Source organism: Dioscorea cayenensis, chromosome 17 (assembly GCF_009730915.1).
Source record: "Dioscorea cayenensis subsp. rotundata cultivar TDr96_F1 chromosome 17, TDr96_F1_v2_PseudoChromosome.rev07_lg8_w22 25.fasta, whole genome shotgun sequence".
In the NCBI taxonomy this organism is placed as follows: domain Eukaryota; kingdom Viridiplantae; phylum Streptophyta; class Magnoliopsida; order Dioscoreales; family Dioscoreaceae; genus Dioscorea; species Dioscorea cayenensis.
In genome coordinates, this window is record NC_052487.1 from 2717303 (window position 1) to 2743811 (window position 26509).

Genomic DNA, 26509 nt, shown 5'->3' on the forward strand with positions numbered 1-26509 from the left:
TACTACAGTTGCAGTAAGGTTTTCTACAGAGTAACCTTGTGGAGAAACCCCAAGTGGAAAGAACAAGGACTTAAATGTAAAAGTTTTTAAAAGATTTTGGGTTAAAGAGTAATAGAAAAAGAATTGATATAAAATGTTTCTGAAAACCAAGGACTGAAAGGTAAGATGAAGGGATCTTTTTGAAATGTTGTGTTATAATCCAGGGACCATTGGATAATTTGAAAGGACCTTTTGAGAATAATATTTCATAATTCAGGGACCATTTGTTGATTTTCTAGGACTGTTTTATAAGAAATTATCTTTTGAGGGATTAAAAGTGGATTTCGGCTGAAGAGTTAATTGAGAGAAAAATCTAGAGCTTGAGTGTTGTTCATCTTCTTCTCCATCATTCTTCTTGCTACAGTAACCCGAGAGTTTTAAAAAAAATAAAAAATGAAGAAATGGGAAGAAATTGGAGGTTTTAAGGAGAGGGACTTGGAGATCGTCGGAGTGAGCTTGCCGGAGGGATGGCTTGGCTTGGTAAGAACCTTTCTTTGTATTGTTTTTGGCATGTGTATGTATGCATGTATATATATGTATTTATGGTTGGATTTGATGAAAATATTGATGAATTTGAAGAAATATTAATGAGAATGATTAGGGTTTGGTTTGGTTAATTAAATTGATGATGATGATGATTAAGGTGTTAATGATGATTGTTGGATTGAAATGGGTTGAGTTAGTCCAATTGATTTGGTTGGATCAAACCAAGTTGAATTGGTTGAGTTGAATTGATTTGGTTGAGTTGGGCTTGATCAAATCAAGTTGAGATGGTTTGGGTTTGTGTTCAGTTGATTTGTGCTAAGGGTTTTGGGCTGAACCAAGTTGGTTCAATGGATTTTGAATAAGAATTGAGTTGGTTCAAGCTGGTTCAGTGAAATTAAGCTTGGTTTAGTGGAATCGAGATTGGTTCAGCAATATTTAGCCTAAACTGAGTTGGTTTAAGTGCAATTGAAAGCCAGTTGGATTATGCAAGGTCGGGTTTTAACCGATTGGAGTGAGTGGGCCCAATAGAGAGTCTATTATTGTTTATAGTATTTTATTTTGGGTTTAAATGTGTTATTTATTTTTATTATATTATTCTGTTAGGTGTTGTTCAGACTTGGGAGGGAGTTCCGGGCCTAGGAAGGAACCCAAGGATACTAGGTGAGTTGGTAGTGGCTATTATTTTAAATAATTAATTAATTATTATTATTTTGAAATAACCGTTTAATGGCTAGTATTTTGGAAATAAATGTTTAAGTATTTCATTTTATCATGTTTAATTACGTATAAGGTCGAAATATACTTATATTTATTTTCCTACGATGTGCCATGATAACCGTATTAATACATCAGTTTTGTATAATTATACGTATTTGTGAATAGTGGAAATACATGTATATATATATATGAGATTTAAGTATTCAATTCATGTAATTATTTTTTATGGGTATATATGCTTTGATTTGGAGTGATTTGCGAAACCATGTGAGCATATTAAAGATGTTTTATCGGCATTGTTAGTAGAATTGGTTTTCATTCCTGGTATAGGAATGGTATCGTGGATCTGGGCTTTACTGGTATTATGCATTGTTATACTTTTGGCATTGACTTTGTGGAAAATAATGGTTATTTCCGTGATGTGAATGCTTGTCCTGGATAAGGATCCTGTGATATGATTTATACAGTTTGTATTATTGCTGCATTTACATGTTGGTTTGGACCGTGATGGCGGGCTAAGGCCCGACTACTGCAGTAGTGGGTCCCCACGGGCCAGCCTTTAGAGGTGGCGTGGTGGACCTGAGTATTGATTTCCACGAGGGTCAGCTCAGGTGGGAGCGGAGAGCCCTGACTGGATATTCATCGGGTAGCCGGGGGTCACCGACCGGTGAACCGATGGGTCAACGTTAAGGACATGAGTTCCTTGACGGCTCTGAACCTAGCCGCGGCCACGGCGAAGGTTTAGAGAGTTTTCTAGACCATGTTATGCTGGGTGAGTGTTGGGTATTGCTTTATTTTAAATTCGAGAGTTATGTTATTTTTTGAATTGTGATGGTCTCTCGCAAAATTTGTGTTTTCTGAGAAAATCAAATTGATGTTGATTTATGTTGAATTTATATTTCAAGAGTTCTTTAAAGATTGTATTTTGCTACAATTCTGGTATTTTGGAAAAGTTGGAAAATTATTTGAGCAGTTGGTATTTATGTACTTTATATACACTATATTTAAGTATTTGAAATTATTAAGCCACTACCGACCAACTGAATGTGCTGTAGCTGCAGGAGCAGAACCCTAGATTGCCTGATTGAGTATAGCGCTAGTCAGGGTTGAGTCCAGGATTGCAGTGGGTCCCCATTCCTTTCTTTTTATTTATTGTTGTTGTGATCTTGTAGCGGTTGTACCCGCAAATTTGAGTATTTATATTTATTGTATTTCTGTATTTGAACCTGTGCTTGGTGAGAAATTATAAATTGTGATTTGTAGGTCTGATTTTGTTTAAAGCAGGGTGTCAGTTTCCAGTTAAAAGGGAATTTTAACTGATGGGTGCCACATTTACCTCGGTAGAAGGGGTGGGTGTGACAAATCTAATTTTTTTCATTTGGTTGATATGGATGAAGAAGGTCGGTTACGAAATGTATTTTGGGCAGACGCAAGGTCTATAACATCATATGAAGTTTTTGGTGATGTTGTATCTTTTGACACAACATATTTAACAAATAAATATGATATGTCATTTGCTCCTTTTGTTGGAGTAAACCATCATGGGCAAACAATATTATTTGGATGTGGGTTATTGTCGAACGAAGATACACAAACCTATATCTGGTTGTTTAAAACTTGGTTGGAATGCATGTCGGGTAAGGCTCCAAAGGCAATAATTACAAATCAGTGTATGGTTATTCAAGGTGCAATCAAGACAGTTTTTTCAAATTCTCATCACCGACTATGTCTTTGGCACATTATGAAGAAGATCCCCAAGAAGCTTGGCGGACTAACACACTACAAAGCAATAAAAAAAGTTTTGAAGAGTATTGTTTATGAGGTAGTAGATATTCAAGAATTTGAAAACATTTGGTTGAAGATGATAGAAGATTACAATCTCAGGAAAAATGAATGGCTGAAATTTTTATATACAAATCGTCATTGATGGGCCCTTGTATATGTTAAAGGTGTTTTTTGGGATGGAATGTCTACCACCCAAAGAAGTGAAAGCATAAATGCTTTCTTTGATGGTTATGTGGGACCAACAACATCCTTAAAGCAATTTGTGGAGCAGTATGACAATGCATTAAAAAGTAAGATTGAGAAAGAAAACAAGGCTGATTTTGCAACTTTTAACTCAAACTTTCAAGTCCTAACTGATTGTTGCTTTGAGAAGCAACTACAAGAAGCCTATACCAATGAAATTTTTAAGCTATTCCAAGATGAGTTGAGAGGAATGCTATATTGCAATCTTACATTTATTAGATCAGACCCCGGGCAAGAAATATATTTCAGGTGACAGACATTTTAAAAGTAAAAGATGGAAGAGTCAGACGACAAGTGGGTTTTACTGTGGATCAAAATGAGCTCGAGTTTGATATTAAATGCACCTGTCGTTTATTCGAGTTCAAAGGGATTATTTGTAGGCATATGCAAAGTTTTTATTGAGAGAAATGTCAAAGAGATTCCATCTCGATATATTTTACCTCGTAGGAGAAAGGATATTAAACGCCACCATACTTATGTGAAGAATTGTTATGAAGATACACATATTGGTGAGCAAAAAGTGCGGTATAATAAATTGTGCTCTCATTTTTCTAAAGCTGCTGAAATTGGGGTAGAATCCATTGAAAAATATAGTTTCTTGATGAAGTGTGTGGATAAGGCAATAGAGAAGCTCATGGACAATGCAAATTATTTGGAGGGTCACTCGAATCAAGTTATGCCACCAATGTTGTTGGAAAAGGATCATGAGCACCACCAAACAACATCTTCAAAGTTCCTAACTCCTTTAAAAGTGCATAGTAAAGGCCGGCCACCATTTAAGAGGAAGAAGTCAAAAGTTGAAGAGATGATCATTAGAAATAAAAAAAAGGTATTTATACTTCACATAATTTTTCTGGTTTCTTTTAATCTTCCTTTTTGCCTAAAATTAATATTTTCTTCAGAAAACTCAAGCAAAGGGGATTGTACAAATGCAAAATGATACATTGGTTGAAATTCACACTCAAGCAAGTGTGGTATTGCTCTATTTTTCTATATCTTTATTTATTATAATATTGCATGAGATGTTTTAATAAATTGGACAACAATTTTCCTCATTAGGTGACTTCCAATTTTTTCCCAAAAGTGATGAATGTGGATGTCTATGACTTCAATTGGCAAAATGTTGGAATTGATATTTCATCACAGGTATGAAAAAAAATGAAATACCTCTATATTTGTATTTTTATTTATACAATGATGAACAAATGAATTTTTTAATTGAGTTACATGTGACAAGGTCAACCATCAAATTATTCAACACCTGTTGATAATAGTGGAGAGATGCTTGCAAATGATATTGGAACATCTACTTGCGCCAATATCCATTTTAATTCAGGTTTTTTTGTTTTATCATTTCAATCATGCCAAGTTGATCTATAATGAAAAAAAAAAAAAAAAAAAAAAAAAAAAACTCGATGAATTTTCTCATTGAATCATGAACTGCTAAATTTTTTCAGTGTTCATGGATTTTGTGTTCATGGATTTTCTACCAATCATGCATTATTGATTTGATTTTGCAGGTAAATAATAATAGCCTTTGTGTGATGATGTTTGAAAATGGACCTTTTTTTGTTAGAAAGCATTTCTTTTTCCTGAGTGACCTAACAATCAATGGGCAATTTTGTGGTGAGATTGTGTGATGCATTATTGGTTTTAACTAATAGCTTTTGTCTTAACTAACCACAGATTAATTTAAATGTAACAAATACATGTTTTTATTTTGGGCAGATGGATTACTTGAAGATGCTTGAGAAGAATGTATGTTTATGTTTATGTTGTTGTAGTTGTTGTTTGTGTCATTCAAGTTTTTCAAGAAAACTTGCTGGAAGAGAAGAACAATTATTGTTGTTGTCATTGTTGTTGTTATTGTTGTTTGTGTCATTCAAGTTTTTTCATGAAAGCTTGTTGTTGTTGTTGTTGTTGTTTATGTCATTTAAGTTTTTTAGGAGAGCTTGATGGAAAAAAAATAACAAATTACTGTTAGTATCAAATTGATGTATTCATGTAAATGGCTTGTGTTGTTTATTCATGAGCAGTTATTTATGCAAAAATGATTCTAAAACTTGCACATTTGTATCAAAGGAATACAATTCACAGTTAGTTTAGTGCTCAAAACAAAACATAAATATTTACAGCCTTGCACATTTCATAAGTACAATGCAGTGCTGAAATCAAATCACAAACAATGCATAATCATAATTCCTGACAACCTTTGCCTTTGCAACTTCACATTTCCAACCCATTCTAGCCTCTCGTCCAAAATCTAGGCAAAAATTGGAAGAAAACAAAACAAATTTTTGCAAGAGATAAGTCCAGTTTCCCAGCTTCTTTTGTTGCTTTTGGATTCAATTGAAGGCCAAGTGTTGGTCATGTTTTGCAAGAGAAACCTGAAACGAATGATGGTCAATAAACACAATAAACAAATTTGATGTTGGCCAACTGGAAGGATCTCATTCAGGTTTTATAAAATCGAAGACATTTGCCAATTGGTTGTTTTAACTGCGCAGGTTTGCCATGCCACTCCAATACCATTTATATGATATAATCAATGTTCCAAGATATAGACCTTAATTATAAAATAATAAAGGAAAATAAAATGTTAAATGTACTACTCGGGACATGCAAGGAAGATCTTCCTTGCTTGCTTGCTCTTGCTTTTCTATAAATTGTTAAATGTTATATGATATAGTCAATGTTCCAAGCTAATGAACAAAGGCAAGAGCAAGCAAGGAAGATCTTTTATTCGTGAGTTTAGCTTGAGAAAATTCTCTTTCTTTTTTTTTCAATTCAGACCCTACACTTAAGTTACTCATGCCTTATAGATGGCAAACTCATAAAATTAACACTCTTTATACCATTAAATTCATCATTACAGATCTAAGAAAAAAAAAAAGAAAATTTGGGTAAACTTGCCACAAAAAAAATCACCAAACCAATCACCAAGAAAAAACCCTAAAAACAAAAATTAACACTCTTTATACCATTAAATTCATCATTCCAGATCTAAGGAAAAAAAAAACATAAATTTTGGGTAAACTTGCCACAAAAGAAATCACCAAACAAATCACCAAGAAAAAACCTAAAAACAAAAATTAACACTCTTTATACCATTAAATTCACCATTCCAGATCTAAGAAAAAAAAAACAAAAATTTTGGGTAAACTTGCCACAAAAGAAATCACCAAACCATAAAACCCTAAAAACAAAAAAATTAACACTCTTTTATACCATTATATTCATCATTTCAGATCTAAGAAAAACAGAAATTTTTGGGTAAACTTGCCACAAAAAGAAATCACCAAACCATAAAAACCCTAAAAAAACAAAAAATTAACACTCTTTATACCATTATATTCATCATTCCAGATCTAAGAAAAAAAAACAGAAATTTTGGGTAAACTTGCCACAAAAGAAATCACCAAACCATAAAAAAACCCTAAAAACAAAAATTAACACTCTTTATACCATTAAATTCATCATTCCAGATCTAAGAAAAAAAACAGAAATTTTGGGTAAATTTGCCACAAAAGAAATCACTAAACAAACCATCAAGAAAAAACCCTAAAAACGAAGAAATCACTAAAAAAAACCAGAAAACCATTAGAAAAAAAAAAGGATTAACCTGAGATGCTGATTTGGTCGGACGTGAGATCAATGCAGGTCTCTCCGAGGAACGCAAACCGGTCGGGGAGGAAAGGGGCTGGCGGCGTCGGGCAAGCTCGTGTGCCGGTGGCGTCGGGGAAGGAATAAAACTCAAGGTCGTGTGCCGGTGGCGTCGGGCGAGAAGGGCTTCGCAACTGCGGCGGCGGCGGTGATAACGTCGCCGGTGGCATCAAGCGAGACTGGACGGCGAGGAAATAGGTGTCTTCGGAGAGGAAAACCGGATTTGGGAAAGAGGACATCCACGACTTTGTTTTTCTCATTAAAACATAAGAGAGAGAGAGATGATGTGGATGCCACATAGGCATCCACGTCATTCGGCCCCTTATTTCGGACGATTCATTCGTTCAAAATAGCATTTCTCTTTTTTTATACCAGAAGAAAAAGAAGAAGAAGAAGTGAACGTTGACTTTTCCTCAAGAACTCATCGGTCTTAAGGAACAATCTCAAACCAAAAGAAAAACTGAAAACGAAAACCAAGATGAACAATTCACCAAAAGTGGTGATAAACATAGTGGAAGTAGCAGAGAGGATTGAAGTGGCCAATGGAATCTCTCTCAGTTACTATTACAACCTTTCAGACAATCTCATCAAACAGGTTTGTTTTATAAGTCAATCACTTAATTTTCAGTTTCTTTCATTCAAATGCATGCTTCTCATTATATCATGTTGTTTATCCAGGCTAACATTTATAGGCAACAAGAGAATAACATCATCAATCTCTATATTGAACTTCTTATATTTGCAAGGTTTGTATGTTTTTCATTTTTCTTTTAGTTTTAATATTTCTTCAATTAATAATTCTTCCAAACTTGTCTTCTTTTTTTTCTTTTTTTGAAACAGTTTGATCACTGAAACTATACCTTACCATAAAGACTACAAGTTTTCACTGAAAAAAGAAAAGCTTGAAACCAGAAAGGTGGTATAAGCTATGTTTAGTTTTTACTGTTATTTTAATTCAATTTGGTGATTTTTATTTATTTATTTTGGTTAGAAACTGTTGAGTGTTCTTGAAGAACTGGAGAGATTAAAGCCACATGTGCAGCTGCTTGTTTCAGAATTGAAGAGAAATTCTGCAAATCATGTTACTTATGGTCAGGTTCATCATGATGTTTCTGCAGAAATAAATAGAAATTCTACAAATCAAGCTGTTGTTTCTGTTGGCCAACTTCACTGCCATGATTCCTCAAATGATAAATTCCAACAGGTGGGTTTCTCTCTTTTGTGATTTAAAATATTTGGTAAATGGTTTTTTTTTTTTTTTAATTGTTACTAACAAACATATAGAATTGATAAATGATAATATAGTTCAAAGTAAAGTTATTGGACATATTTAAAATTATGAACAATTACTAACAATATCATAATATGTGTTTCATTTTGCAGACTCAGAAATTGTTGGATGAGATAGCAGATATGATGGAGACACTAAAAAAAAAAAATTCAGAATCAAGCTCAATTCAGGGGAACATATGAATTTTTTTTTTATTTATCATGAAAATTTAAATATATTTTATTTGATAGTATTGGAATTATCTTATATGGTTACATGTGGACGATAAGGTATTTAACTCATGAGTGAGAGGTTAAAGATTTGACTCCTTAATGTATATTTGAAATAAGTGAGTTGGCTTATTCATGTTGTCGACTAAAAAAAATTATATAAAAATTAATTTTCATGAGAATTGTTATTAATTATTGTTTACGTTCATAAAATTCAAGTTGTATATTACAACTTTAAAATGTGAAATTATTATAAAATTTATTTGCCATAGTGTTGGAATTTTCTTATATATAAATTAAATTTTTGTGTGGGTTGTTGTTATTATTGTACGTATTTGTGAAAAGCCAAACCCTATATAGCAATTTTAATATACTAAGTTATTATTTTTATTCATGATCCTAATTATTATAATTATTAGATTTTGTCCCTTTGAAATTTTAAGTTGTGTTTTTATTTAATATGGACTAGACAGTAATTATAATTGTAGGCTCATATACTCAAGTAAGCCTATGATGGAAGGACCACATAGTGTGTGTGTATATATTGTTAGATCTCTCTTACTAATACAATAAAAATAACACTAAAAAAATACGGTTATACTAATAGAAAAAAATTGTACTTGTTGTAATAATTTGAAACCCCCTAATGAGCTTACTATCAATTTTATTTCAAGACTATTTATGCTAATATTATATATTTGTAGTGTTTTATGTTAACTATGTTTTTGTAGTTTTTCCACATCAAATGGACTTTCTGTTGTTATATTTCGAACTCTCCATGATGTGTTTTTATTATAATCCAATGATTTATTCAATTTTAAAAATTAAAAAAAAACTAACGAAGATTTTGGGAATTTTTATGTTTGAGGGAGGGGCCTTATGGACCTTAATCTTCCTTGCAATAGTTTGTATTTTATTTGAACATTGTAATGTGTTTAATTAGATAGTTATCTAACTAAACATTCTTATCATGATCTTATCATTGTCCTTGTTATCTTAATTTAATCTTTGGGATCAGCCTTGACCCAACCATCTTGACCCAATTTAACAAATAAATTAAGCAACTCTTACCTCATCCTATTACTATAAAAGATTAGGATTTGGACAACTAAATTTTAAGTTTAGATAAAGTGATTCAGCTTTACAAGTATAAAAGAACCATTCCAATAATGACAAAGTAGTTTTGCACCTAATCAAGCAATTGGGAGGATTAATTAATTTCACATATATTTTCATGACTAAAAGTACCCTCAACCATTCATTAAGAAATTCTCCTTAATTAATTATCTATTTTAGTTGTACATCCTTTGAGAAAGAACTAATTGCCCTCCCACCAAATTGGTTGATTATGTTAATATAAAATTAATAAATATATTAAAAATTATAAAAATATATATGAGAGATGATTCCACGGAACCGGTTCCATGATAGTTATCATAAAACTGAGTCTACAAGATAATATACAGAGCTTATTATCTAGGAATGTTCTACAGTGCTTTAGGATTTGGGGGATAAAAACAAGTCCAAGTGTAATAGATTTTGGAATGGAAAAGAGATGGTGGAAGAATAGTAGGGTTAAGTAATGGGTTTAGGGTTTTAGATTTAAGGTTCAAGAATACATGATAGTATCTAATAATTTTTTACAATACTGAAGTATAACAATTAATAGTAATTATGTACACCATGTCTATAAATAACAACTATTAGATACTGATCTAACAACTACTATTAAATATCATAAGGTTTTAAATAGCTACGGAAATCCTAAAATATTTATATATTTATATAACATCGGTACTGTTACTTAAAATTTTAAGGTGTTGATTTTAGATCTTTAAAAATTATACAAACACAAAAACCAAAAGAAATATTAATTAATTCGATATATCTGCCAATCCAGCCTATAACAAGAGTCATCACAGTTATGAAATCATTATTAAATAATCATCAAGTTACATTGATTATTTGTAAACAACATATGAATTCAATATAATGTTTCTTTATCTAATAATTAAAAGCTAATAATCCAACAAAACCATACTTAACTGGGGCCACGTTAATTTGGATGCATTTGAGAAGATAACTTTTCTTAATTTATTTTTCACTAATGTGTTTTTTATTCGAAAAATATTCTAGAAAACATCAAATTGCTAGTGTTATATATATATAATCTATTTATTATATAAAATAATTTTTCCAAGACGTGCACTCAAACTCTTGAAGCTCTTGAGTCTTGACATTTTTTAACTATTTTTTAGATTTTTTTATAAGGAAAGTTTATTTTATAAATAAATGCTCTTGTTTAGGTGTTTTATTTTTATTTTATAAAATAGTTATATATATATTTTTATAAAAACCAAATTACTGATTTTTAAAAAAACATAAAATTATCTCAACATTACTCTAAATAATAGATATTTGATTAAGCAAATAATTTCCAGTTCAAATTCTTTATATGTTAAAAAAAAGTCTTATTGAGAGAATTTTACTCTCTTTGTTAGAACTCGCAATATTTCATTTTAAATTTGTTCAAAACTTAGAACTCTTAAAAAATTAGGAAGTTAAAGATTTAAAAAAAATATAAAATATAAAATTATTTTCTTAAAAAGATTATTGTATGCAACTAAAATCATTTAAAAGAAGAAGAAGAAGCATGTGCACCTAAAATGGCTCCTACTAACTACTTAGGAAGTGATATACATACACCAAAAGTTACAAAAAGCACGCCATAAAACACGCTCGTCGGTGAGTGGGGACACCCACTCTCCCACGCTTTACTTATTATTCCCTCCTCCCTCTCATCCCTCTCTATCTACTCCTTCTCAAAGACTGGGAATTCTTCAAACCTTATCAAACTTTTACCAACTCCTCCCTTAAATATATAAATATATAAATATATATATATATATAGATACTCTCATATATTGTTCATACCCAATTTCCAATTCCAATTCTTTTATAGATCATTCACAAGAAATTAAAGCAAAATGGAGGTAAAGAAAGAAGAGAGCTCAACAAAGAAAGATTGGATGGTGAGTCCAAGGCTATCTTTCTCTCATGATATACCTCAAACCCAACTCTTACAATCCTTATCTTCTTCTTCTTCTCATGAATCTAATGATTCTCCTCCGGTGATCACCGATTTTGATTTTGATTTCACTACAAGTTTAGAAATATCCACTCAAGAACCTTGCTCAGCCGACGAGCTTTTCTCCGACGGAAAAATCCTCCCTCTCCCTCTCAAACAAAAACCACAATCTGTCATGACAACCAGAACATCAACATCGACAAGAACAAATGTGAAGCAAAACACGACACTGAAAGAAATAATTGATGACGACGACAACAACGAAGAAGAAGAGGATCAGCAAAAGAAAGAGACGGAACGGAAACCGTTTTGGATGTTTGGACGCAGCGGAAGTGTAGGTAGCAACCGGACAACATCAATAGCAACAACGGCAACATCAACAACAACAACAACAAAGCAAAAGAACAACAATATCTGCCCTTTCCGCCGCAGTAGATCAGCAGGATGCAGTACTGTCAAAACAAGAAACAAGAATTATACCAATTACAATTACAAGAACACATTTCGGCCAATGGAATCAAATTCAAAGATATATTATTACTCAGGGATGAAGAGTTGGTCACATGGTGATGGAGTTAGGATAAATCCTGTTATCAATTTGCCAAGAGGAGGAAGCACTGCTAGTTCCCGCAGTAATGGTAGCAATAGTAGTTTCAATAGTAGCAATAGAAGTAATAATTCAAGTATATTTGGATATCTCTTATGTAAATGTAGCACAAAAAGGATGGAGAAGGAGATGGAGAGGAGAGGAGTGACATGTTCTCCATGATATGAGTTTTTTTAATTTTAGTTTTATTTTTTAATTTGTTGAAGAAATGGGGGACAAGAAGAAGAGGTGCTCAAGGGTTGCAATGTGGGAGGAGAGTGATGGAAAGAGAAAGGTGTTGAGTTTTTTCTCTCTTTTTTTTCACATTCTTGGTTGGTATCAACATGGGCATGTTGGTGTGTAGTGTGGTTGGGAATCTGTGTCCAGCTTTTGTGCTTTCTTGTTTTGTTTGTCAGATTGGAGATATTTGGCTTCATCTTTTTTTAAAATCTTTTCTTCACTGTAAATTAACTGTTAAATTTTTCTCCTGGTTTTACTGATGCAAATATTATTTATGTACTTGAAAGATGCTCTTCATTTCACACATCAAATCTTGGAATAAACCAATTAATCAAACTCTGATACTTTGTCTTTGGTTTGAGAGAATCAATTTATGACTAAAATAAAATATGGAGATTTTGCAGTTGATGAGTTTTAATCAGTTTTTTTTTTTTTAAGCTGGTCAAGAAATGCAGAAGTTCAACAATTTGGTGATGACTTGGAATGGAATTCTAAACCAGTCTGAGAAATTCTAAGGAAAAAAAATCTTAATTCTTTAGCCTTGAGCAGGCATATTTGAATTGGTCTTAATTAAAGTCTTCTCTAACAATAATAATAATAATAATAATAATAATTGATTTGTGTGTAAATGATATGAGTTTAGTTTATGGATGACCCACAGAGTAAGAATTTACAGGCTGGGTAGAGATTGTTATGAGCCAAGATGACCCATTGATAGTCCTATATGTTTCCTCTTGTGGGCCAAATTAGTTTCAATAAATGAATAATAACATGCAAGCCTCATCCTTCAATTAATCCTATTTATTTTAAATTTTGTCTTCATCTTAGCATTAATATGATAAGCTAATCACATGCTTTACCCATATTTACTATTTATTTAATTATGCATTAAATGGATAAAAAGTTAATCAAAAAATGGTTTTCTTGTACTTCTTTAATATCAAAATCTCACATTTCTCCACATTTAATGAACAATGTCTTCTATTTTATTTTTTCTCGAGTTGTATTTTTTTTTTTTTAGTTAGTCATTATTTTTGTTAATTTTGTATTTTTTTAAAACAAAAAATTGACCACATATTTCTCTACTTTTAATGGATAATTCCTTCTACTTTATTTTCTCTCAAGTTGTATTATTTTTAAATCAGTTTCTATTTTTTTAATGCATATGATTTATTTATTTATTTTTAAATATATATATACACACATAATGTGTGAGAATTTTCTTGAACAAACAATCAAGTCATCGTTTTTAGTTGTTCAATAACTTCACATGCTCACCTTCTTCAATGTTTAATCGTAAATATGCGAAGCATATGAATGAAGCTTAATAATCAATTGCCAACATTCTCACATGATAAAAATTGGAAGAAACAATAATTGCATGAGATTTGGTTGGTGTATTTGACAAAACTTATAAACCGAAAGCATTATCATATATATGTTACTCAACTTCTATGAATAGTCAGGACATTGAGAAAAATCCAAAAAAATATTTCAGAGTCAATATGATTTTATCGGTTATTTTTTTAAAATACTACATTTTTTAAAAATAAATAGCAAAATGCGCACTTAGATAATTACCAAAATGCGCACATAGTTTACTCTATACTATTTTTTTTTTAATTTAAAACTTTTAACAGATATTTTTAAATTTTAAAATAAGTTGTTTTAAATATTATATTTACACTCTAGTACTTATAAATTTTTTAATTCAAATTCTTTCCTACAACTGTATTTAAATTTTGACAATTAAAACCTCCAGCTATCAGATGTTATGATGATCAAATTTACAATAGTAAAAAATTAGAATTCTAAATCTGCAACTGTCAATAATTATGGCAGTCAAATCTGCGGCCATTAGAAATTATGACAATTAAACCTGCAAAAGTTTGACAATTGTGATTTTTTTATCATTGTAGATTCAACCGTCATAATTTTTGACAGTTGTAAGTTTAACCATGATAACTACTAATAATTGTATATTTGATCGTCATAATTACTTACAGTTGTTGATTTAACTGTTGTGATTTTTTACGGTTGTAAATTTGACGGTTATAATTTCTGACAGTTGTAAATTTAACCGTCATAATTATTGACAATTACCGATTTAACTGTCATAATTACTAACAGATTTAAGAATTACAATTTTGTTACCGTAATAAATTTGACCTTCGTAACATCTAGTCATAACATCTAACAGATGCTGGTTTTAACTGTCAAAATTTAAATAAGGCTGTGGAAAAAAAATTTGATTTAAAAAATTTATAAAAACCTAAGTGTAAAATAATATTTAAAAAACTGATTTTAAAATTTAAATATAAATCTGTTAACAATTTATCGTTTTTGGGGCCAACTTCAACCCATTTTCAGTTGAAAATAGCATGGATAGTACTAAGTGCGTATTTTTGGTAATTATCCATATAAATTCGCATTTTGGTATTTATTTAAAAAAAATATAATATTTTTAAAAAATAGCCGATTTGATCTCTTTTCGTTTTGTTTGAAGAAAAAAAATCCCAAAGAATTAGTGTATTTTTAATTATTAAATATTTAAATTTTATTCATCAACATGTAATATTTTAAATCCACTTATTTAATAGAATCAAAATAATAATAAATCCCTTCATCCATTGGATGATCTATTCTTTTGCAAGAGTTTGTTATGCTTCTTTGATTGTTTCTGTTTCTTTTTCTTAATACATGTGATTTATTTATTTTATTAAAAAAAATAATAATAAGGTGTTTACAATGTCTAATAAGATTAAAATTTAAATATATATGAAATTAACAAAAGTGAAAACATTATAAGCATTATATACTTTATAACCATGTATGTTTGACTAAGACACCACCAAATCCAAACATTAACAATTTTTATTTGTCAATAATTATTATTTAAAAAATATATATTAAATTTCAAAACATTTAATTTTTATTAATATTTATTAAATTAAATTTTAATCATTTTTTTTTCCAGATGTGAACAAACCACATATGTCAAAAGACATACACAAGCTATAAGTTAATATCTCAATTCATTTGTGCATTTGACAAAAACATAAATATTCTACACAAGAGATCTGATGCCAGTAAGCTAACAGTCTATTAACAACTTTAATTAATTATAATAAAAATTTCCCTTCATCCAATATTTCAAAAAAAAAAAAAAAATCCTTTAATCACACACTGTAATCCCTAGCTAAATATTTATTGCATGTAATTGTTTTTAATTTGAGAGTGAAAACATATAATATCAAACCAATTAAGTTGAGTTTTTTTTTAATTATTTTATGAAATATGGACAAGTCATAAGTAAGAGCATATAATAAATACCTCAATACACACTCTCATTTTATGTGAATTAAAATTTGAACATTGCACATAAAAATAAATAAAATCTCAAATTCAGTAAAAGACAAACTAATATTTGGATTTATTATATTCACTGATTTAACTAATATTTAACTTCAATAATGATGGGGACAAACAGCAAACAATTCTTTATTTTTATTGTGCTGTGGAAAAATCTCTTCCTCTTGAAATGCTAAGATAATATGGTTTTAAATTTATTTTTTTTTATTTCATATTTTTATGACACTACATTTTTAATGTTTATTTTTATATATAGATATCTTCATCATAAAAAAAATATATAGATATCTTTGGTTTCTTTGGGATTCGGAGTTTTTCGGGGGGTTTTTCAAAGATTTTATTTTGGTCGTTTCTATTGATTTGTATTTTTTTTTTTTTATAAATATTATTCGAAATGGTCAATATAAACCTTTTTGATCATTTAAAATTTATTGGCTTGAAATGTTGGACTAGTGAATATATTAACCACAAATATAATATTAATTCTAATTTTTTAATTGAATGGATAATTAGAAATAGAATAAAAATCACCAAATACACTGGCCGCTCTAGGACCATGACAATATTTGGGAAAAGAAAATTTAAGAAAAATTCTACCAAAAAATAAAAAAATAAAAATAAAAATTCAAACACTAAAATTATTACAATATATATATATATATATATATATATAATAGACAAGAAAAACAGAAATCCACCAAAAACTATGTGAAAGAATTTTAAATTTTTGCAGTCTAACACACAAGTCAAATATAAACCTTTCTAATTCTTAGAATTTCCAACACCCAATATGCAATTTTTTTCAACAATTAAAATAATAAAGCCCAGAATAATTTTGATACAGACTATACAGTTATAAAGACAACATGCAAAAACCTTTTAAGATGAATGATTTATTGATTCGCATTAACCAGTCTATTTAATTCTTTGTATTAGTAAATAATTACCTGTTGACTGTTGAGGCATGTGCAACACACGTGACCATACAAATACCCACACAGAAATATTTCATAGAAGTTGAGAACTCAATTAAAATCAATAAAAATGTTTGTTGGTGGCATTTGTGGAAATTAAGAAGTAATTTAAAACAAACAAGATATTAGAAAAAGCTGTCAAGAATTACATGCACAAAGAAAATCAATACTGTAGTGCTAATTCAAGAAAGTTGCTAAAAAAACACAAAAGATTCACTAAACATGACTTGCCAACTCAATTGTGGCAAGAAAAATCATGATGATAATTATTATTAGTAACATGCAACCCTAACTCATCATGCCCATAAGTTTCAACCATGTCGATCAGAAAAATTGAGTCATTCTTTTCATTATTACTGCACTAAGTATGATGAAAAACCTACAAAATCTTAATGCTAAATACTGAATCTAGTACACCTTAAATTGAATAGCATAAACATCGAACTCAACCGAAATAAAAAGGGAGAGAATGAGGTAGAATACGTACCAAAAATGGAATGCACAGAATACATCAAATTCCTGGAAAGTTATTCAATGCATACCATATTCACAACATTAAGCTGAATCAAGAATTTTACAAAGCAAACAAAGTGAGAGGATTAAATCAACTAAACACTATCTGTTGATCATCATTGTAAGCGTCTTTAAACGTGTCCTCAAATTCAGAAACACTTCAAGAAAGCATGTCTTCACAAATTGGCAAGTAGTAGCAGATTAATGGTATACATTATACATATGAACTATTAAATACAGCTAAATACCAGGACTAAGGGTCAGAAAACTAGATATGCAGGTCATTCACATGAGAAAAAATAATGACAAATCAAGTAAAAAGAAGAGATGAAGAAGAAAACTCTATTGACCATCCATTATGCTCAATTTCAGTTAAAGTATCAACCAGAAACAACAAGACATTCTATTGATCATTTTTTACTGTTTATTTTCTCAAACTATGGTGCATTGCCTTTACACATCTGCATTTCTTCAATTCTTTACAGTAAATATAAGAATAACGTGGAATCAGATATCTTAAAAAGGGAAAACATCTAAATCGAGCTTGCTATCAATTTACAATCCATAACAAACAGTCTTTCACCAGAAGGCAGGTACTAACAATTGCATGAGATTTAATGAGTGCATATAGCTGCTTGACTGACATGAGTAACATTGATGAACCTAAACAGGAATTTTGAAGCTTTTGTCACCAAACAACCCTTACCCATTCATGGCATCTCATCAGTAGATTGGAAATTCTACTCTCAAAAGAGTTAACCATGCTGCTTTCTTGTCCTTCCGCTTCATTCAAATCATAGACAACAGCACCCAAACCATCTGAAAAGAATGTTTAGTGGATGTTGTACAGGATCTTCATCTTAATAGTTCATGCACAATGGTGTTCACTGTCACACAAACATGGCTGTTATTAGGTGTATCAGAAGATGACTGCAGTGCGATAAAAAGGGGTTAGTGCAACATGTTAAAAATAGCACATGAACATCTGCAACTAAAGGAGAATCAAAGTCATGCTGCTCAAAGGATTGAAAAGAAAAGCTTGCGCAATTAACAGTTGGTAAAGTTGATCATGCTGAACTATTTGATCTTCAGACCACAACAGAGTACCAAAAAACACAAGACAAACCTTCAGATGGATTGCAATCAATAAACGTTATTGAAATAGCAAATTAAGTAAAACACAAAACAAATTATAGAAATAACAACAATGGCAAAATGTTAACAATAAATACTTCACACAGTTAAATTAGCCTTTTTGAAGTGCATGGCAAAACATTTCACATAAGTTGAAAGCCTACTGTACAACTCCATTTAAATGGTTTGTGGTAACACTTGTGGAACTCAAGAGACAAATTCAAATCTATAAGGAAAAACTGTTACAATTTATCAGCACCAAAACAAGCAATAAAATAGTGCTAACACAGAAAGTTGGCCAAACAAAGGGTTCACCGGTTTAGTAAACATGACTTGAAGATTTAATTGTGGAAAGCAATGAAAATATAACAAAAGTTACCAATCATGGAACCTAACTCACCATGAGTCCATGCCTGTGACTTTTCTGCAAGTCAACCAGAACAATCAAGAAAGTCACCAAGAGGACTTGTTCATTCACTTCATTATGACCAGAGGCCTTTCAAGGCAATTGCATTCAGTTTGCTAGATAACCTACAACCCTTACATAGGAAATATTGAATTGGCAACTATTAAAATAGCAGAAATACTAAAATCAACAAAAGAAAGTACCATGGAGAAAAATGAAAGAGAATACATAACCAATACACAAACGACAAACGACAAATCAGCAAACAACAAAAAGCTCATTCACTTCACTGATATTCTAGTTTCTCTTAAGAAAATCAAGTCCATAATGGTGCAAAATACATCAAATTCCTCATATGGTATTTGGTACAAACCATAATTAGGATGTAAGATGACCCCCCAAACACAAAAAGTATATATAGACTGTAGATAATAAGGTCGGAATTAACACAGCAAAAAATCGTAAATAATGATACCACAACAGCAGGAAGGTTGAATGAATCAACTAAACTATTTGTTGATCATCCACGTAAGCCATTTTAAAACTTCTCCACAAATTGCCAATTAGCAGTTTCATTATACACACCCAGATCAAGGTGCAGTTACCATAAAAGGATTGAACAACCAATATGTGTGTGTGTGTGTGTGTGTACCTGAATATCAGGACAAAGCCATATAAAGCTAGATCAACTGGCCATTCAAATAAGAAAAAATAATGAAAAATCAAGCAAGCAGAAGAGATAAAGAGGACAACTCTTCGAGCACTTTTATTCAAAAATTTTTGGATTTACAGATAAACAGAGGGAGTACCAGAGAATTGAATCAACCAAGCCCACAACATTACATTATCAGCCAGCATACAGAACTCTGTAAATCTTCATCCCAAAGAACAAATATTTCTCTATCACAGCTTCTTGTCCTACTGCAAAGAATCATAAACCATCAGAAATCTCATCTCCAAATCCCAAAACAAAGCCCTAAAAAAGACACAAATTCGTCAAAGAACCCAAAAAGAAGAAAAAAACAAGAAATCCAAAGATAGTCACCTTAATCACTAATCTTGTACATGTCTAGTGTCACCTCCGATAACCAAAACGCGGGGTAAAGAGACTGTCAAAAAACTCATGAGAATTAGAATAAAAAAAAAATTAACAAAACGAAAGCAAAGGCGATTTTTTTCCCAGCAATGAAGATCTTACCTCGAGCTGGCGCTGGACGACGCGAGGCCGCTTCTTGGGTCGACGAGGGGGCTTCGATCCCTTGAAGGCATAGTAATCCTCCTCGATCTCCTCTTTGGAGAGTGGCACGATTAACCTCCTCATCTCCCCGCCCTTCTGGGCCTTCTCTCCCCCACCCTCCGATCTCAATCGTACCGTCCTCAAGCTGCCGCTCCCCACCTTCTCCATCCTCGGCGGCGACCGCGACTCCGTGTTCTTCACCTCCTCGCCGTCTTTCTCCATCGGAGCACTGCAAGCGGCGCGGCGTGTGCGAAGGTTCCACGGCCGACCTGGCGGAAACGAGGCCTCCTCCTCGGGGGCGGCGGTGGAGGCGGCGACTGCGGCAGCCGGAGGTGTGGATCCTGACGCTGGTTTCGTGAATCGGAAGGCCTTGGTGGAGCCCCAGCTCCCGGTGGGGAACGAGAAGTTGTGGAGCCGAGACTTGGAACTCGGAACCGGAGGCAAAGGTGGCGAGGCATGATGGATTACTCCCCGGTGATCTCCGAGCTCGGATTCATCGCCTTTCATGGCGATGGAGATCATCTTCACGGCTATCGCCGGATTCCGGCGTGGGAAACGCCGGCGAACGACGGGAAAGAGACGGAAAACGGGAATAGAAGAAGAGGGAAGGGAGGGGTTGGCGTTTTAACGAGTGTTGGTAACATTACTCTCGAGTCCACGTTAACGATTCTTAAAGTTCGACGCACCACCTGTGTATTTGCTACAGACTTGGGATATGAAAAACCTCTAGCCTCTCACTATCTGCCACGTATAGGGCTTAGTTTAGAATACATCTTGGCGAAGAGAACGGCGGGGATGATCCAATGTGGGCTAGTTGCTACAGCGTGGTCATATAGCACGACACGTGTCTACAACACCTTGTATTGTTTGAGGGCCCCACTGAATACATGGGTTCAAAGATGTAGAGTTATTAATTAATATTTTAGCTGAAGATATTATAATCAAGGTGTAATTTTATCTGAAGATATTGTAATAAGGTCTAAGTTACATTAATTAATATTTCTTATTTTATTGATTTTATTATCTGTGGTCTATATATTTGTGTACATGATAATATTAATACACAACAATAATTGGATATCAATTCATTGTGGAAAAAGAAAACCACCAAAAAATTTCATTGTCGCCACAATGAAAATGTGAGGGTACATCAGAATTTTTTTTCTATAAAAGTATATGCATAAATATGGTATTTAAGTGTTTATATGGTATATACTACAGGAACAATACAATGGGTGTTTATAAATTATAAATTAACATACATGCAATTATATCATTATCAAAAGGGATGCATATATGCAAGTACAACATAATGACAATGCTTTTTTAATTTATTAGCACACAGCTTTTTGACAAGGTATTTGTGTTTTTATCTAAAAATTATATTTAAATTTTAACTCATACAAAACAAGGACACATATATATTGAGATATTAATTTTATCAGTTTGTACAATTTTAATATGGTTTGTCCATATATTATAATTTAAAAAATAAAAATAAAAATAAACACACCCAGAGTGATGTTATTTTGAGAGTTATATATGTAAATTTCCATATGTATAAATATTTTAATATTAACACTCTCAAGCACATTAACGAGTTATAAAACCTACCCTTGTGCTTATTTTTTTTTAGCATTAGTAGTTACAAAGTAACAAATTTCATATTTTAATTCTTAATAAAAAAAAATTTAATGTAATAATTTAAAGAGGGAAAAACATGAAAATTATGAAGATATTATCATTATATATATTGACAAATGCGATAACATAGCTAGCTAGTCAGGGGTATATACAGACGAAGAATTGATCATTCAGTCAATACACCTTATTTAATGACACAACACTGAACGTGTGCAATGACATTTGAATTAGAGATATTGAAAAATTTTACATATTTTTCATAATGGAGTTAGTATCACTGGATTATGAAACCCTTTAGTTTACTGTTATATTTAAATAAAACACGTCTAAAATCATAATAAAATTTTAAATTCTATTAAATTTTTATGAATAAAAAAATAAAAATACAAATACATACACATATATATATATATATATACAAATTTCCAGATAAAATAAGTTTTGAATTTTCATAAGTAATCTCATGTCTCACATGATACGCACGTGACCCACATAGCAACAGTAATATTCAAACGGAGAAGAGGGAAAAAAAAAGAAAGAAACCCAACCTAAGAAAACGCCAAACCGATTCTAGCAACACCACCCAAGCCCACATAACGCGTTGCAACCAAACCACGAACCACTCGTGTATTCACCACGTGTCATCTCCTCGTCACGTCGCACACACCAACAATACAACCCCAAACCTAATCCCGTTTCCCGATATAAAACCTCCTCCAGCGCGCGTATTGCCCCCGAGCCCACGTAACCTAAAGCCGCACACCCCCTCACCGTTCCGCTCACCGTCGGTAACCGTACTCCGCCCATCTCGCTTAAAATCGAGGATCTGGTCACCGCCGCTTCATCGTCTCCGATCCATGGTGATGTCCGCCGACATCCCATCCCGGCCGCCGGATCCCTCCCCGCCGCCGCGCCTCTCCCGGATGCTCCACAACTCGTCGTTCCCAATCTTCAAGACCTGGGGCACTCAGCGTCTCCTTCGCTGCGCCAACGTCAACGGCAAAGGCGAGATCATCGAACCCCGTCCGAGATTCGCCCGGATCGGGTCGCCGGAGGAGGATGGGGACGATGAGGATGGGGATCGGGACCTGGAGGAGATGCGCGAGAAGCTGATGGTCCATGTCCGTGAAGCCGCCGGGAAGATGGAACTCGCCGGGGAACCGGAGGCGACTCGTCCATGGACTCTTCGGCCGAGGAAGTCGGTGGCTAGGGTTTCGTCGATTGCGGAGCCGGATCTGAACCCTTCTACGCCGGCGAGGTTCTCTCTGACGCTCTCTAAGGACGAGATCGCCGAAGACGTCTACGCGATCACCGGATCCCTTCCCCGGCGCCGGCCACGGAAGCGCGCTCGTGCCGCTCAGAAGAAGCTCGACGTGCGTAAATTACGATAATAACCTCCTGAAATTTCTTTTTTTTTCTTTTTTTTTTCAATTTTTTTTATCTTATAAAATTTCAAAATTTTTATTTTTTATTATTTTTTAGGCGCTTTTTCCGGGTGGATGGCTCTCAGAGATCACGTTGGACTCGTACAAGGTTCCAGAATGAAAAAGGACAAGGATTTGATGGTCAGAATGGGAATGAAAATTTGATCCCAAAATGACCCTATAATTCTTCTTCTTATTATTATTATTATTATTATTGCTCTCTTCTAATTAGTCTATTAATAGGATTTTTTTTTTATTTTAACTTTCTTTTAATCGTTGTATCTTTGTTCTTTTGGAATTAGTGGACAGTGATAAAAGGGATAATATAAATTTTATTTTTGAAGTATATATATATATATATATGTATGATATATATCCCCTTGTTTAACCTTGCACTAACTTTGGTGATTGCTTGTTGTTTTTGTTGTTTTTTTTCTATGTTTTTTGGGTTGTACTAGTTTTAATTTTTATTAAATTAATGATTTATTTATTTTAGTTATATATATATAATTAATATCTGTATTTGTGCCTTTGATTTAAATTTTAAATGTGGTGTTTCTAGCCCATTGTAAAAAACACATAAAAATTATTGTATATATATATTCCCATGTTAGCTTGGTAGGAAAAGTGGCTTCTATTTATTACTGCTTTTGCCAGAGATTTGACTGCTCATTGATGAGGGCGAGAAGTGATTGGTTAAACTCGAGTGATCATTCTTTTCATAATTCATTTTATTTATTATATTTATATGGTAGATTATTATTATATATATATATATATATATATATTATGATAAAGTTGGTACTCTACGTACTAATGATGGCAATATTTAACGCCAAGTTTCTATTTGATTTGTTTTTAAAATTGGTAATAATATACAAGACATATGTTTTATGTATGTTGATTTTATTTTTATTAATGTAGTCTTTGGGTGAAGTATATAATTGGCAAATTTGACGGTATTAAAAAATAATTATAGTTATAATTTGTAATAATAAAAGTATATTAAATTAACAAAATCACTAACCCTAAAATATCATGTAAACTTCAATAATTATACAATTGGAACAGCTGTCGTGGTGGAGAGAGACAGAGAAAAAGGTATTAGTATAAATGAAGTTGCACGGCTATGATTGATTGAGTTACAATTATGATCATGATCTGAACCGCTGTGAAAAAGAGTTAATTAGATGGTCATCTGTGAACATTAATAGATGAAAAATTTACCAATGTTCGAAGATGCCTCATATGTATAGATTTATATTTGTTATAATAACTACGAATCTAGGGTGTGTACAAGCGCAGAGTTAATATTTTAATACACTTATGCTCTCACCTTGATGAGATGTGATTTAGAACAGTTTTCGGCAAGACAGAAGTATGATAAGTAAAGAATTTGGTACTAATAAATCAAAAGGCCATTAGTAATTATAATGTCTCATAAAAATTATGATTAAATATAAAAAAAAAAATTAAAAAGCAGTAATATTGATAAATATATATATATATATATCATAATTAATATGGTTGTGCTTGGTCAGGTAAGAGAGGCGAAGACCGAGTCCGTGCTGGACATTCCCATATCGGGTCCCACATTGAATCCGTGTCCATTACTTTTGCCGGCTAAACTGTGTACTGTCAACGTGGCATTGATGGCAACAAACATTTTTTCATTTTTAAGTAATTTTAGGGATTTACAAATATACTAATCTTAGTTTTTATTTAAAGTAAAATTCTAAAATAAATAAATAAACTTCTTTGTCTTATTTACTAAGTAGAACATTAAAGACTTTTTGCATATACAAGTAAATATATATATATATTAATAAAATTGAAAAACCAAAATTTTATTAAAAAAATAAAGAGGAAACAGGGCAAATGCACAAAAAGAAGAAACAAAAAATAAAAAATGAACAAACTAAAATAGGTGAGAAATACAAAAATAATAAAATAAACAACAAGAGCTAAAGAAAATAGCTGATTGGTGAAAATTATTATTTGGTAATACAGACCTATCCAAGCTGCAAGAGGGAGTAGACTACTCCATGTCTAAATTATAATCTGTATCACCGGTGTAGTTCACAGTTCTTGTGCTCATGAAGATGAGTAGACTACTCCAAATCTAAATATTTTTACATAAAATTATAAAATAAATATGCACCACAATAATACCCCATTAATATTGTAAGTACCTCTTAAATTTTATCTATTGTTTATAATTTTTTTTCAAAAATATAAATAAGTTTTGACTTTTGACTTAAAAACGATAATGAAATATCAAATGGGTTATGTGATAGATTATTTTTTCTTCTAATAATTGTTATCATTTTTGGAAAAAATTTAAATTAATTTTTTGATTTACATAAATGACCTTGTTGTTTTACATATATTTCTACGGATTCTTTAAAATTAAACTATGGTTAAATAGCTGATGAAATGCTTACGCTAATGAGACTTACTAAATGCAATTATGAACAAATTAAGCGATTTATTATCCAAAAAAACAATGATGATTTCATCGAGTCACATCTTGAAAAACCTTAAAAAAAAAAATCAAATATGACATGATTATATAATTTATTTTAGATGGCGTTTTCCATCTTTTATCACATGAAAAGCTAGTCATTCTCATGGGACCCAACTGTACGGTTAAACCTTTTTAAATAAAATAAATTATTTTTTTTGTATACATTAATAAATAAATAAAATAATTATATATATTAATTATTATTATTATAAGCTTTAAACTTTAAAGTCGTTGTACAATGGAAAATTACTAAAAAAAAAATAATAATAATAATAATATAAATCACCGTTTAAGATCACGAGGCAAATCGGACGGCTATAATGTTCCCAAGATGAACACATTCATCTGTGAAACCATTGAAAAGCTCATCGTTCTCGTCGAGCTTCAAGACCTTCATTCGTTCGTCAATGGTGAAACCCTAGCCTTTGCCCTAAGATCAATAGCTACCACTCCTCTACTCGTAGCTTCCTCGCCCCTTTTCCTTGTCCTCAGCTTCACAGAGGCAGCAAGCGCCTACGTTTGTTCATCGTTGTCATCTGTGAATCCCTTGGAATCCACCGAGAGGTATATTTCTAGATTATATTGGATTTTTTCCCTCTATTTTTGGCGTTCTATTTGTGATTTTCGCTTGCTTATTTTGTGAGCAAGCTGGAGTTTTGAGGAAGAAAATTAGAAAAGTGATTGTTTGGATTGTTCTGAAATTTCAATTTGTATACTCTGAATTTGGGTGGAATTTGTTTAAAAATTGATTCTTTCTTGCAGGTGATGATCAATAACATTACTTGTTTGCATTCTCTTGTGTAATTGTTTTTTTTTCTACCAGATGGTTTATCAATGATTTTCATGTGTTTATGTAGTTAGAACACTGTATATGTTTTCTCTGGATTGCTTAAAGTTTGAGCAAACCTTTGATGATTTTTTCTCTCTCACC

At 31.9% G+C, this 26509-nt stretch overlaps 4 protein-coding genes across 4 annotated transcripts; 3 read left to right on the top strand and 1 right to left on the bottom strand.

Moving 5' to 3' along the window:
- Positions 1–7335: 7335 nt before the first annotated feature.
- Positions 7336–8565, top strand: LOC120281363 (AMSH-like ubiquitin thioesterase 3). The gene is made up of 5 exons (XM_039288209.1): positions 7336–7528; positions 7612–7679; positions 7774–7849; positions 7925–8137; positions 8317–8565. The coding sequence occupies exons 1-5, from the start codon at positions 7412–7414 to the stop codon at positions 8404–8406; spliced, it is 564 nt and encodes a 187-aa protein (XP_039144143.1). The 5' UTR covers positions 7336–7411; the 3' UTR covers positions 8407–8565.
- Positions 8566–11420: 2855 nt separating this feature from the next.
- On the top strand, positions 11421–12290 carry LOC120280496. Its single transcript, XM_039287354.1, has one exon. The coding sequence runs from the start codon at positions 11421–11423 to the stop codon at positions 12288–12290; it is 870 nt and encodes a 289-aa protein (XP_039143288.1).
- Positions 12291–19486: 7196 nt separating this feature from the next.
- On the bottom strand, positions 19487–20575 carry LOC120280024. Its single transcript, XM_039286722.1, has 3 exons — positions 19945–20575; positions 19792–19855; positions 19487–19664 (listed from the first exon to the last, which is right to left on the bottom strand). The coding sequence occupies exons 1-2, from the start codon at positions 20503–20505 to the stop codon at positions 19793–19795; spliced, it is 624 nt and encodes a 207-aa protein (XP_039142656.1). The 5' UTR covers positions 20506–20575; the 3' UTR covers positions 19487–19664; position 19792.
- A 1772-nt stretch (positions 20576–22347) lies between these two features.
- On the top strand, positions 22348–23185 carry LOC120280840. The gene is made up of 2 exons (XM_039287795.1): positions 22348–23000; positions 23110–23185. Exons 1-2 carry the CDS (start codon positions 22485–22487, stop codon positions 23170–23172), a joined length of 579 nt encoding a protein of 192 aa, XP_039143729.1. The 5' UTR covers positions 22348–22484; the 3' UTR covers positions 23173–23185.
- The last annotated feature ends 3324 nt before the right edge of the window (positions 23186–26509 follow it).

Coding starts and splice junctions, on each gene's coding strand:
- LOC120281363 (XM_039288209.1), top strand. CDS start 7,412: ATGAACAATTCACCAAAAGTGGTGATAAACATAGTGGAAGTAGCAGAG. Junction 7,680..7,773: donor GAACTTCTTATATTTGCAAG/GTTTGTATGTTT, acceptor TTTTTGAAACAG/TTTGATCACTGAAACTATAC. Junction 8,138..8,316: donor CAAATGATAAATTCCAACAG/GTGGGTTTCTCT, acceptor TTCATTTTGCAG/ACTCAGAAATTGTTGGATGA.
- LOC120280496 (XM_039287354.1), top strand. CDS start 11,421: ATGGAGGTAAAGAAAGAAGAGAGCTCAACAAAGAAAGATTGGATGGTG.
- LOC120280024 (XM_039286722.1), bottom strand. CDS start 20,505: ATGATCTCCATCGCCATGAAAGGCGATGAATCCGAGCTCGGAGATCAC. Junction 19,856..19,944: donor TCGTCCAGCGCCAGCTCGAG/GTAAGATCTTCA, acceptor GTTTTTTGACAG/TCTCTTTACCCCGCGTTTTG.
- LOC120280840 (XM_039287795.1), top strand. CDS start 22,485: ATGGTGATGTCCGCCGACATCCCATCCCGGCCGCCGGATCCCTCCCCG. Junction 23,001..23,109: donor CCGCTCAGAAGAAGCTCGAC/GTGCGTAAATTA, acceptor ATTATTTTTTAG/GCGCTTTTTCCGGGTGGATG.